We start from the raw sequence: 14,111 nt of genomic DNA, 5'->3' as shown, positions 1-14,111 counted from the left end.
CTGGGCCACATGGCACTGTAAATGCAGCAGCCCCATCCTTGCTGTCTGTGCAAAACTGAAGATGAAATGGTGCCTGATTTTGATGCAGGGAAGCGGATTTATTTTTACACGCTCCATCATTCGCTTCCCTGGGCTTTGCATGGGTGCTTGGATGGCTCTGAGCTTGGTGTTCCCATGCCTAAATCTCATTATAAATTTGTGTTTATAGGTTCACAGATGCCCTCTCCAGAGTACATTGTTGATGTGGAGTCTATGGACATTTTCCCTGTTGGTTGGTGTGAAGCAAATGCTTATAACCTCACCCCACCACACAAAGCTGTTTGTAAGTACAAGGAGACCTGAGCAGTGCAGATGTTACATCAGTGGAAATATCAGGGTTTCTGCCTTAAATCTGTGATGCCATTTTTGACACTATCAGCCTACCCAGTAGACCAATAACCAGGCTGGAAGTGTACTGCGATAAATGGTAATAAATCTAATTAGTGACCAGACTGGAATTATGCAGTTTGTATTTGTCTCTGTGATCGGCCCCTCCAAAAATGGGATTGTCTCTGCTGGGAAAGGCTGTTCCATGGTTTGGGATTGCAGGGTGAGTTGCGGGTTTGCAGAGGAATTGTTGATCAGTGGGGTTGTCAGAGGGAAACCAGGTTTTGTTGCTTTGAGCCAAGTTCACTCAGGCAGCTGAGTGGATTAGGGACAAAGACCTCAAATTGGAAAAAAAACCCATAAAATATGAGGTGGAATGGACATACAGAGGCCATCCATGTGCCCCTTTCCAAAACAGGATCTGCTCCATCTAAATGGAGAAATAATTGCTGCCATTCTGTGATGGGGTTTCTGCCCTTTCCCAGGGTATCTGTCCTTTATTTCACTGCCCTTGCCAGCTCAGAGATTTTCCTAGCGTTCAATTCAAATCCCCTCGCAGCACAATTAAGCCCACAGTGTTTTGTCCTGCCTCCAGTGCATATTAAGACAAATTTCTTCCCTTTCTATTTGCATTTGAAGGCAGTTCATGAGAGCTCAGTGGCTTGGTGGTGTTCTCCTGTTCCAACATATCCAATATCAAGCCATGAGGTGAAAAACTGGCCTCACTGTTTGTATTAATTAACATCCGAAAGGCGAATTTTAAAATGTGTCAGCCCTTTCGAAGAGTTAAATATGCTTAAGTTAAAAATCAGGCAGCCAGAGCCTAATTTAGGAGAATACTGCTATGGCAACATTATGCAGCCTTATCACAATTTATAGCTGGGGATAAATTATACTGGAGGTAATCATGCTTGTAAAATGTAATCTTATCCATATGTGTTTCTGTATGGAAAAATATTTGTGTTTTTATTTTCATTTTTTTTCTTTTATGGTGATCCCATAAAACACAATATTAGCATTCCAGAGGAAAGATTAAATGTATTATTACATCCTTAAAGTAGGTTTTAATGATGTAGTGACTTACTTAAAAAATACCAAGAAAAGATGGTGATAGTAATTAAGTACCATTTCATTGTGTTCGAAGTCGTTTTATAGTCAGTGCATTTACACAGCTTTTTATGCATTCTGGGTGTACTTTATAGGACAGAAGGGTAAAACACTATTTTTTTCTTCCTTGCTTCATTTTTGCAGTGCGAAGGAAGAGAAGAATTGCAGTTGTGCAACCAGAAGAACAGTAAGTTGGGGTTTTTTTTTTGTTATTTAAGGTGGTATTTCTACAGGAATGCATCAGGTCTTCCAGTGGGGATAATACACAGCAGCTGTGTGGCTTGGTAACTACTGCCCAGATACTGCAGCACAGTCAGCAAGAGGATTCTTTGAAATATTTGTTAGCATATTAGAAGGTCTCTGAAACAGCAATTTTTTGCTGGTTGGGGCTCCACAGCCCCTGTCTGATGGCCAGCAAGGGATGCTTAGGGAAGATGGACATGTACCAGGAGGGCATTTTCCCTGTCTAGCCCTTGCAGTTTGTAGAAACTTGAATTTAAGGGACTTAAGTGAGAATAGTTGAAGCCTGGAGGTCTAAAGCTGACACATCAGAGTGTATTTTTGGAGAAGGGGTGGATCTGGGTTCTTCATCTGCAATACCCTGGTCTGTGATAAACCACATGGAAGTGGAATTGTGTTGGAGGTATCTCCATTCCTCATCCCAGGCTGTTGCTGGTGTATCTCTTAGTCTAGCCTGAGGGCAGGTTCTGGCCCTTTGTCCTGTCTGACACTATTAAGAACACCAGATACACTATTAAATGCACTCAATTGCTCTTTAAACAGGTTACCATCCTCAGTGCCTGTTGAGAAAATACCTCATGACCTCTGCCCGGTTCCTCAGCCAGACACGACAGGTAAAGATCTTTACTTCAAAGACCCATGTCCTGTATGGAAGGGGAGGACCCCAAAAAGGCAGTGAGTTTCATAGTGCTGGGGAGATGGAACCACATCCTCAGGGGGTGTAAAGTGGAGTGAACCCACCTGATGTACAGCAGGTGAGGGTCTGGTCCTCCATGTGTCTTGCTGGGGCTATCAGTTCTCCCAGAGCTTGCCCATTTCAGGTAATGATATTAAGGCTGGTGAATCTCTCTGGTGGAGGTGGGTGCAGGTTGTTAATTGACACCCATGAAATTGGGTACAGCAGGACCTGATGGATCCCTCCTCAGGACTGTGTGGTGTGGCTGCTGCTTCTGTTTAAGGCAGATTTCTCTCCCCTTTAGCAATGGCAGGAGGTTCTGAGTGCAATATTCATCCAATTAATGGCGTAAACCCAGCACCAGGGACAGGATTTCACACTCTTTATTTCAGCAGGCTGTGGGATAAATGTTGGCATTGCAGCCAACACCCCGTTACAGTAGGATGGGGAGAATCAGGGTCTTTTTGGGTATGATAACCAAAAAAAGTGGATAACCACTTTGAAAGCATGTGAATCACATCTAGAAATTCCTGTTTCTCTCCATGGGCTATAAAGGAGCCCAGAGTAATTAGCCTAGACAAGGAAAACTGCTCTGCAGACCCATGTCGGGTCAGGGAATGGCACTGCAGTGCTTGCTGGGTTGGACAAGAGCTGAAGAGAGGTTTCTAGGGCTCTCTACTGAGAGAATGTTCTCCCTGAGCTGATTGCCTGTCTTTGAGACTCAGCTCGTACATCCCTTTCTGGCAGGTTGCAGTGAGTCACTTATGTCCACCTGCAGTGTGAGTTCTGGAAGAGGCCTGTCTCATGACATGGATGAAATCCATTCCCTGTCCTCCTTTCTGTAGGGTGTGCAGCCAAATCAGTCACTCTTAAAAACACTCACTTTTCCCATGCTGAACAGATTTGAGTAGCAGGGGCTTCCCTCCCCTCTATCCCAGGGTAGAAGTTTGTGCCTCCTTTATTCTCCTCCCCTTCCTCCCACATCTAGGGGGAGGAAGCACCCTTGATTTATGCTACAAAAGTGCTACAGGCACATCACTGCTGCTTTCTTCTTGCAGGCACCATCAATGGGAGATACTGCTGCCCCCAGCTCTACATCAACCACCGCTGCTTCTCAGGTCCATATTTAAACAAAGGCAGGATCGCAGAGCTACCTCAGTCTGTGGGGCCTGGCAAGTGTGTGCTGGTCCTCAAGGAGGTATGGCCCAGCTCTCTTTTGGGGGGATTTCAGAGGGAAGTATGGGTCATGCCAGACCCAGAATTTGCAAACAATGCACCTAAATTTGTCCTGGAGTGGTTTCCACAAGGCAAAACTGCAAGTTGGGAAGAGGGAGCAGGTTTGTGCTTTGTGGGTTTTGGTGGTTCTGAAACATGGGGAGTTCTTTTGGTTGGGAGCAACTTTTGTGTGGGTTGCCATCAACATAGGAGCAACTAGCCGTGTCATGGAGACGTGGGCATCTTGTTTTGGAGACGTAAACAACTTCCCAAGGAGCAGGACAATGGCAAGGGCCCAGCATTGGGAAGTGTTACTTGGCAGAAAAAATTCAAGCTTCTTGTGGCCATAAACTCAAGCTCGTTCTGGCCGTGGGAACCAGTTCCAAGTTGTGGAAAGGGTAAAGAGAAGACATTCAGGGTGATGCTATAGGGGAGGTGCACCTGATTCCTGGTGAGATGAGAGAGGTGCCAGCAGCTTGGAGAACCATGGGCAGGATGGGGGTGAAAAAATGCAGCACAACTGAAGTTCCTGATGCTCCTCAGCCCTTTGCGCCCAAGGCCTTGTCCTTACCTCCACCACTGATGCAGTGAAGCATCATCCTGTGTGTGTACTCTTGAATCCCAAAGTCTCAGGTGAGTAACAAGTAACTCTTGTGCTGTTTAGTGCCAAGCTTATTTTTACAGCCTATCTGTTCCTTATTCCCAGTGCCAGCACAAGTTTTCTGCTGGGACCACAGGCTTATTGTGGTTTCTTTCACTGTAAGAGGCAAGTGAGGTGGCAATGCCTGTGGTTTGACATCAGCTGCAAAGTTTGTCTCATTTCTGAGGTATTTTGTTGGAAAACAGGTTGACACCTGGAGCCAGATACAGTGGGACAGCAGCTATTGCCATCCAGCCATTGCACCTGGGCTGAAAAGTGGTGACTGTAAGGTAGCTATTCTGTATAGTAAGGGCTGGCTTGAAGTTAAATTAAAATAAATACATTGTCAGCTTTAGATTTAGTTCTGGGGTCAGAATATCTAAGAAGCACTTACTAACAGTTCTTCATATATGCCAAGGACTCCTCAGTGGCATTGTGAAATAAAACAAGGTGTCTTCTTAAGACTCCAGATGATCTATAACCCACCACATCTTAGAGAAATATGCTGTAAAGATTAATTAGCCTCATTGCTTACTGCTCTTACTATTTTTAAGACACTTTTCTCTTTCTCTATTTAAAAAGAGAATGTACTGTGACAAAAGATGCCTTTTAGATCCTTGATCATCTAATGAAAGAATCCCAAGTAACTCTTAATGCTCTACTCTCTCTATCCCACAGACACATCAGTTCTCCAAGTTAAAAAAAAAAAAAAATTAAGTTTACTGCCCTGCCTTGAGGCTACCCTGGGATTTAGCATCTCTTGTTAGGTAGGAGATGTGGGATTATCTCTGAGAAAGAGGAGGGAAATTGAGTTTCTCCTCATAAGAATGCTGATCACTGAGGTCTTGAACAGGAGAAAAGAGGTGTGATTATAGTTTTAGCTGTGCATTGTCAGTGATATCTTCTACGAAAACTTCACTGAGGGTCGAGACCATTTAAAGGGGGATGGAGATGGGAAGTGTGTGAACATTAAAGAGCTGTGATGGGAAGAAAAGTGCTGAACTGCCCAGTGGCATCAGGCACACCAGATATACTCAGAAAAGAGCCCCTGTGCACATGAAAATACATGACATGGAGAACTTTATGAATATGAGGTGCTTGTGAGGTTGGGCAGAGGGTTTTGGTGGTGCTGCGTGATCGTGTTCGCTGGTGTGACTCCAACTCACTCAGCTCTGAAAATCCAAAGTTCAGCAGTACCAAAATAAAACCTAATCCCGCCGCCTCTCTGCTCCAAGGCACAGGTGGCTGTACCCAAACCATTCCTGATAGAGAGAGCTGAAATTAAACCACTAAAATCTCAGACTGGTCACACTCCAGGCAAAGGAAATTAGACTGGTCTGAGATGGTTGATGTCATTTTCCATCTCCAGAGAAAGTTGGAAAGTGGTCCAGGTTTCTTCACTGGTTTTGTTTAAATCACAGTTAATTTTTTCCAAAAATCTGTTTGTTTGCATTTAATAGATTGTAATATGAAGTGATACTGTTGCTGGAAGGTAGCACTGTTACTGTGATGATGGACCTTTGCTGCAGGGTAAAATGCCAAACCTAGTGACTCATTTGAGATACAAGAAGAGTAAAAGCCAGAGGTTTTGATTTTCTTTTTCCTTCCCTGAAAGGGAAATAATTGTTCTTACAAAACTCTCTCTTTTTGAACTGAGTTTAGAAGTTTACAGAGTTCTGCTGGTGACAAGCCAGCTTTGAGAAAAGTCCTGGCACTGTGGGTGCCTGTGTAGGGCTGGAGTTGATTAGGTGTCTGGGAAAATGCCCAGACAGGGCCGCTGGTATTGCAGGGTTGGGTTTTCTTTTCTTGCTCGTTTCCCAGCTATTCTGACAACTCATAAAAGCACTATCATGCTGGTGAAGGGGCAGGACAGCACTGTTGGTGGAAATTGGTCAGCAAGATGCTTTCTGCCCCTGGCTATCCCACCAGCATGTGGGGTGGGTTAGGTGTGCTTGAGAGCTTTGCCAACAAACTCCTGCACAGAGGTTAAATAACTCCCTGGATTTGTTGATCAAGGCACCTGATGTGTTGTGAATGAGTGTGGTAGCTCTGAAGGCACTTGATGTTTTTGAAAACCCACTTCTGGCTTCCTGACATCAGGTGTCAGAGACTCTCTGTTAGAGGCCAATGTCCCTCAGTTTGTGTGGGGAGGGACAGGCAAGAGAAGATGTGGGTGAGCAACAGGAAGGACTCACTCACTTTAAATAGCATTTTAAAATGGTTTGAGTTGGAAGGGACCTTAAAGATCATCCAGTGCCACCCTCTGCCATGGGATGCCTTCCAGTATCCCAGGCTGCTCCAAGCCCTGCCCAACCTGGCCTTGGACACTTCCAGGGATGGGGCAGCCACAGCTTCTCTGGGCAACCTGTGCCAGGGCCTCAGCACGCTCACAGCCAAGAACTTCTTCCTCGTATCCAGTCTAAATCTGCCCTCTGTCAGTGTTTGGTGTCTCTAATTAGACTTTCTTGAAGAGTGGTTTGAGTAATGTTTCCAAGGGCCCAATGATAAATTAAATTTTGCTTCTAGTAAATAACCTATCCAAGCAACTCCAACTAATGCCATTTTACAGAGTACTCTGCAGCATTAAGTGAAGCCCTTGCCTGAAAATGATTAATCCTGTAGGGTTTTCAAAATGCTAGCAAATCCTCAGGTTGCTGGATTTTGGGGGGGCGGGGGGAAGCCAGCCCAGAAAAAACCAACCAAACAAACATAAACACATTGGTCACTGCAGTATGACCTAATTATTATTCCATTTCTGATGAACTGCGTTCATGGGTGCTGGATAAACTTAATGTTCATCATACTGAAATCATTTGCAGGCCCCCAAGGAATTAAGAACAGGCATTAGGTAAAGAGCTAAATTAGATGAAAAGCAATCCAGACTCACTGTGGGGTCATTCATGTGCATACAATGCAGAGTGTTCAAACACACGGTCTGGTGCTGTTAAGAGATTTGTTTTCCTTGTGTTTATCTCCCTATGCCAAGTGTAGGCTATTAAAGCTTGGATTTCCCGAGCCAATAACAGGAATCATTTTTATTCTCAGGGACTTTGGATTAAAAGGATTGGCACACGTGTTCTGTTGTGTGGAGTGGACACACACTGGGTTCCAGGCACACCTCCTGCAAACTCTTTTTGTGGAGACTTCATTACTATTCTGTTAATACAGTCAAGGCACACAGCACTCAGGTTTATGAACATGACCTCAAATGTGTGAATTTCCCCTTCAGTGTTCACTGTGGGATGGTGCACATGGCACTGAACCTGGCTGTGCCTTCAGAACTGTTTCTGTTTTCACTTTTTTATTAAATGGATCTGTGGTGGATGCAGCGAATGGAATCTGCTTTGGGTGAGAGGGTCTGTCACAAAGACAAAATTACAGGTTAGCAGATTTTTGGGGTTAAACAGCAGCATTTAATGCAGTTACCTTATCAGACACAGGTGTTATCTATAATATGGCAGCAGTGATCCATTCCGGGGCCTCTCCTAATTGCATCCAGCACTTACCCTGTGCAACCAGGACAGAAACAGGCACCTACAAGCTGCTCCTGCCTGTGCAGCACCTGGGACCATATTCAGTGTGGTTAAGGACTGCTTTTAAACCCATCATTGTTGTTGGTTTTGTCTCCCCATAGGTTCTCAGCATGGTGATCAATGCAGCTTATAAGCCAGGGAGTGTTTTACGAGAACTGCAGCTTGTGGAAGACCCTCAGTGGAATTTCCAGGAGGAAACACTAAAAGCAAAGTAAGTCGTCAATGTGTGTTCTTTTATTTGGGAGGTTTCAGAAAGGGAACTGACTAGGGAAAAAAAAAAGATAAGAAAAGGGTTTTTTTCTTTTGTGAGTGTTTTACTTTTCTAATTATCATTTTGCTTCATTGAATTATTTGCCTCATTCCATAGCAACTTCAGAAATGAAATGTTCACCTGAACGGTTCGTTCCTATTGTCTTTCTCCAAGCAGCCATCCAGTTTTTGATGAAGTGGAGTCCTGAGTTTTATGATAAGCTGTTCTTATAAGCTTGGCTATTACTGAATGAACTCAATTCCTGGCTTTCTAAATGGAGGAGTATTGCTGCTTTTAAATTAGAGCCTGTCAGGCTAATGCAGAAAAAACTGGTGAGAATGAATGGCACCCAAAAAAGTTCAAGCAAATCAGCAGGGACACATTTTTTAGCAGGAGTGTGATTAGGGCAAAGTAGTAACAGATCAGAGATTCAGGTCAGGATTTGATGCCTTTCTAGAATATATTCTTCAATTCTGAATTCCTTCTTATGACATTAAAGTCTACCTATTTGTGTCTTCTTTATGTAATGGGCACTATACTTAGGATGTATTTAAACAACTGTTGTCTCTCTGAAAAGAGGGGAGTCTCACCTAAGCTCTCTCCAGAGTCCTTCTGAAGAATAATTCTTCCCACTTGAAGATGGATGCCAACAAATAGTTCTTTGAAGACAGCTCTCTTTGTTGACTAATGGTTACCTTGACTTTTTAAGTACTGAGTTAAATGCAGTGAATCTCACCCTTTATACTGAACTCTGTTACTCCTTTTCAAAGAAAAGCAATTTTCTCTTGGTTGATATGAATAGCTGCCAAACACAGCACTGTTGATGGCTGCTGTATTTGATCTTTGCCCATGCAGATATTGCAGAGAGTTCATGTGTTCTCTGGCTGAGGGAGAGAGTTGAGAAACTTCTATTCTGCGTACACTTCGGCTGCTTTTCTGAAGGAGGATTGCAAACTGAAATGAAAATCTACTATTTTTAATTTCCTTCTTTCACGTGTGGGGAAAGTCAGGCTTTTGTGTTTGTCAGTGGAGATGTTGTGGATGGAAATCTAAAAGTTAACCTCGTGTGTGCAGATTTTCATTAAAAACAAGTCTTTGTCTGTGACCTGGTTTTCACTGCTTCTAGGATCCCACAGCTTGTGCTACAAATACCAGATAATTCACTCCTACAGATATTTAGCAGTTGTGAAATCAAGTTGTAATGCTCTATCTTAACATCTCCTCCTGCAAAGAACTGAGCTTACAGGCAGTTTTCCTACCAGCAGTATCCTGAGTAGGATTTTGTTGGGGTTTCCTGTTTGAGTGTGGGGATCTGCCTTGCGCAAAAGCAGAAATATCTATTTCTTACGGCTGCTGCAATTCATATTTCTAATGGGAGACAGCCTGAGAAATGTTTAACTCACCATCCATGATCGTATTTTATGTTGGCCCCCCAGTCATGGCCCCTGTACATGTTCCTGTGTGCCAGCTGCCCCAGCAGGCACCAACCTCAGCTCTCCAGGGAGTCAGGCAGCGTCTTTCAACTTTATTAAGCCACAGAATGGATCATCACAGGCTCAGAGCTGGGACAGCAAGTTTTGAAGTGTCTCCTGAGAACAGCAAAGGATTCTCCTCCAGAGTGGCATTGCCCTCTGGCTCCTGAGGAGACAAAGCCTGTGGGGCTGGACACCACCTTGTTCTTGAAACTCTCTGGCTTCTGGGGCTGGTCTCTTCACAGAGCAGTGCTTGTGCAGCTTGCCTGTGGGTAGTTTGAGTACTTTTAAGAGTGGATGGCAGAGGGTTGACCTGCCCCAAGACTGTCTGGCTGCCTTAGAACTTCCTTCTTTTTTCCTTCCTGAGTTTTCTTGAATTGCTTCATCAAGAAGTTTTGGTTGTGCAGGAGCAGAAAAGAAAACATGGTCATGAAACCAGATACTGTGGAACGTGCAAACAGCATGTGACACCTTCCATCAGGTGTGACAGTGCTGCAAAATCTCAAACAGAGACCTGCAATGAGCAACAGAGACCTGCAATGAGCAACAGAGACCTGTAATGAGCGACTTCCAGCTCCATGGGGGCTCTGGATGGTGCCAGTTGCTAAGGATGACCGCTCCAGAGCCAGCTGTGATGGGACACATCGTATCACCACCTTCCTTCTGATGTGGACTGGCACCCCCTTGGATCTTGGTGGTGTTGTTTGTTTACAGTCCCTGCAGAAGGCTAGAGCAAAGGAATTGGTGAAGAGAAGGCTGCTTTTCCCACTGTCCCAAATGCCAGGTTTTGCACTGCCAGACATGCATTATCTCAGTGCTGGGACAGCCTGCATTTAGTTCACTCTGCTGTCATGAGTGACCACTGTGGAATCAATTACGCTCACCTTGCAAAGAAGATAAAACAATTTGGGTTGTCCAGAGAGATGTGTTTGCTCTGTGTGATGGCAGCCGTTTCCCATCAGCGCTGCTGGCTCTGTGTGAGAAGAGTCAAACCTGATTTATTGGTGATGATGAGTTAGAAATGTCAGGCTGGCTTGATCCTCTTGAGTTCCCATCAGGGCCAGTTGAAGCTGTCAGCATTCAACCCTTACAGTTTTGATGTTCTTAAGTTCAGTGCCTACATCTCGATTTGCCTTCCCAATTCTACATAAATTGCTTAAGGGACTTTCTGCTTTTCAAGGGTTTTCATTTCGAAGGGCTGATAGTGGGGCTGTTTGGACTTACCCATTTTTGCAGGACTTTGGACATAAACAAAAGCAGTGTGTGCAGAGAGTTATCTCCTGGGTCTTGTATGAAGCCCAGTTGATCAAAATAATAAAGATGAGTACTCCTGGACTCCTTCATTAAATGAAATTCTGAGAGCTGCTCAAATCCAGCAGCTGAACTCTAGGAATATTTACCCCTATGCCAGACATCATCGCTTATTTATGAGGCTGCATTTCAAAGAAAGCCTTTTCATTGCAGTTGCTTTAGAAGACTGCCTTTCACTTGTGATAGGTGAGGCTGAGGTGTTTGAAATCTTCTTTGCCTCAGCCTTTGCTAGTGAAGGTTGCTCTCAGGCCTCCCAGGACCCTGATCCTGTTTGGGGGAGTGAAGTGTTACCCACAGTAAATGGAAAAGAATCCAAAGACACTGGAAGCAAACTGGGTGTGCACAAGTGCCTGGAAGCATTTGGGATGCAGCCAACTCTGCCTGGGAGAACTGGCCAATGTCATTGCAAGGCCACTCTCTGCCATGTGGGGAAGTTGATGAGGATGAGGGAAGTTCCCTGATGTCTAGAAAAAGGCAATCATCACACCTGTCCTCAGGAGAAGGGCAAGAAGGAGGATCCAAGTAACTACAGGCTGTCAGCTTAACTTTCCTGGAAAGGTTATTAGCCAAATCCTCTTGGAAGCCGTTTCTGAGAACATGTGGGACGACCTTTAGGGACTGACAAGAACCAAAGGCCGAGTTGTGCCTGATGTGATGAGGCAACTGGTTTGGGATTGAGTTAAAAACAGTGGAAATTAATTTATGTTCATTTTTAACAAAGCTTTTCAAACCAGGACCAGTGGAATGACTTAAACCATGTATTTCTGTAATCGGGAGGAGACTTAATGAGACAAGGCCTTAAAACCAGAGCATTCCAGTGCCCTTTCTGAATCCTGTCTTCAAGAGTACAAAGTGCCTCTGGATGATAAAATAGCTTTGAAGGAAGTTAAGTCCTAATGTTTGGCAGACTTTAAGGTAGTAAGACGGAACAAACTTACTGCAAAAGAGCAGAAAGGAGTTTTTGGTCCCCCAAAAGGAAATTGAGGCTTTTATCTACTGAGTTGTTCAAATTAGTCTCAAGAATTTTCAGAATGCCTTAGAATGAGCCTTTTGAAAATGAGGTTCTCAATGTTCTTGCTGTTTGAAGTGCCTTCAGCATGAGGCTTTCTGTGTCATCACACAGCAGTCCCTAACTGGAGCTCCTAGAAGACAGTATGTTCTTATGAACCTCTCATCTATTTTAGGAAGCTTCAGCAGAAGAACTCTATTGCAAAGTGCTGTTCATGTAATACTTCTGCTCATGGATCAGCAAGTGTATTTTTCATGAAAATAGTTACAGCCTTAAGGTTTTCTCTGAGTTTGGGATCTGAGGGCAGAGAACGGGAAAGAGGAAAGAAAGGTTCCTTTGGTTTTAGCTGAAAAATATTTTTTTTTAAAGAGCAGCAATTTCTAAGAAAACTCCTTGACACAGCAATTTTCCAAGTCTGCAGTGCTGCCATGCTATGCATGCAGATACGTGCTGCTTACAAGTGAGAAGACAGGAGCCCTGGTATAAAAACATAAATAGGAGTATCAGTAGTTGGTAACTTTTTGAGAGATGCTAATGGAAAAGGTTTTCTGACAAAGGAGCTCCTTCCACATGGCTGTCCTAGAAACAGCTCAGATTACATTTGGTGGTGCCTGCATTAAAAATCTTTAGTGTGTGAGGAATGTGGAAAATATTAGTAGAACCTGGTTGAAAGAGGTGCTGCCAAGACCAAAATTATGAAAATTATATTGCTGTGGCCAGTACTAACACCTTGGGTTATTGAGACTGATTGATGCAGTCATGGAGATCTCCATTTTGCCATCCTCTCTGTTAATTAAAATGTGTGTTGCATTCAAAGCAGACTATGAAATCAGTCAGTTGTTCATTTTCCTAGTTTCATCTTTTCCTTTCAGCAGGCACTGTAGTACAATGGGTCCTTCCTGGGCAGCCAAACACAATAGGAAGCACACAGTTAGAGAAAGTCAGCCATCCTTGAATAATACCCATCAGGCAGCCTTCTTAGCTTATAAGAAAGAAGATCAAGAGGCAATTTGATTAGAGTGCTTTTGCAGGGAAACAAAACTAGATGCAGTCTTTTCATCATAGTGGTGAAAGTCAGAACAAGGACAAATAAATGTGAGTTAAATTCAGATGCATCCAGACATAAAATAAGGTGTAGGCACATGAGGTGTAGGTACAGGTGCTCCCTGTGCCATGATTTTTCCAGTGTGGAGACCCGTGAGGCCAGTGCTTGTCTGGAAGTGCTGGTTTAGTCCAAGCAGAGTTATTTGGGTCCAGGTGAAAGCAGCACAGTGAAATCCTGCAGGCTGCCACTCACTGACCCAACGATCTGGGCTGTTGTTAAACTTAATGGCTCTTGGAGAAGTAATAAGTGCAGGAGTCTTTTCAAACACATTGAAAAGAAATGTAAAACTTTTATAAGTAGGTACATTTAAATGCCTGTGGCATTTGGTCTTTTTGGTATTAGGTATTGCCAAACCCTCCTCAGCCAGCCTGCCTCTGCAGCTGTTTCGTAGGGAAGCTGGGATCGTAACAGTGCTCTGTTCCTGAAAGGAACACTTCTCCCTTTTACATCATCTGTCCAGGTCTTTAAGGGTGTGTGAAAAGTTGGCTCATTAAGTCATTCATGCATTCAGGTGAATGAGTCCAGGGTTGTCTTGGCACCAAATGGGGTATCAGAGTCAGCACCTTGCAGGAATGCTCGTTTAGGTTTTATGTTGAGGTGATAGTTTGGATTGCCGCCTGAGGATGGTTGGACTGGGCTGTTCTCAGACCCAAGTTTCATTTGGTTTTCCCCTTCATAACACTTTATGTGCCACAGTTTCAAACCCTTTTCCCACACCCCTTTGTTTTGGAAAGAGCTGTCTGAATGTTTTAACTCTCTGGTCACATTTTTATTTCACCACCTCCTCCTCTTCCTCTCCCATATCTATCAGCAGCTGCTAGGAAACTGCAGATCTTAATACAGTGATAAATGCTTTGTCTCATTTTTCCTGGTGACTGTATCTTTGTCTTTCCTTGCCTCCCATCCAGTAACCTTTCTTCCACTGTTGTTCCCTCTTTTCTTTCGTGTGTGTTACTTTTCCCTCCTCTGAGCACATTTATAATGCTACAGCACCGGCTGCACACGTGGTTGTCTCTTGTGTTGAATTCCTCAGGATGCGTAAGAGATGTTTTAAAAACCTTATCTCGCTGTTTACAACAGCTTGCTGCTGCTGTTTAATAAATTACAGGGATAATTGGTTTTCCAGGGTTCACATCTACATTGTAGTACAACAGGGATGTAACTGTATCTTTCTCAGCCATTTATCG

At 43.9% G+C, this 14,111-nt stretch overlaps 1 protein-coding gene across 3 annotated transcripts in view; it reads left to right on the top strand.

Annotated features, from left to right (window-relative positions):
- Positions 1-14,111, top strand: part of SFMBT2 (Scm like with four mbt domains 2) — a 105,606-nt gene that overhangs the window by 78,340 nt on the left and 13,155 nt on the right. For all 3 annotated transcript variants that reach the window (XM_010407815.4, XM_010407814.4, XM_039570858.1), the window contains 5 exons: positions 209-322; positions 1,618-1,660; positions 2,257-2,327; positions 3,448-3,587; positions 7,879-7,988. In XM_010407815.4, the coding sequence (XP_010406117.1) occupies positions 209-322; positions 1,618-1,660; positions 2,257-2,327; positions 3,448-3,587; positions 7,879-7,988 (478 nt within the window). The remainder of the gene's footprint in view (positions 1-208; positions 323-1,617; positions 1,661-2,256; positions 2,328-3,447; positions 3,588-7,878; positions 7,989-14,111) is intronic.

Source organism: Corvus cornix, chromosome 1A, assembly GCF_000738735.6.
Source record: "Corvus cornix cornix isolate S_Up_H32 chromosome 1A, ASM73873v5, whole genome shotgun sequence".
NCBI classification, from domain to species: Eukaryota; Metazoa; Chordata; class Aves; order Passeriformes; family Corvidae; genus Corvus; species Corvus cornix.
The sequence above is the reverse complement of the archived record's forward strand: the minus strand, read 5'-3'. Positions and strand labels throughout refer to the sequence as shown.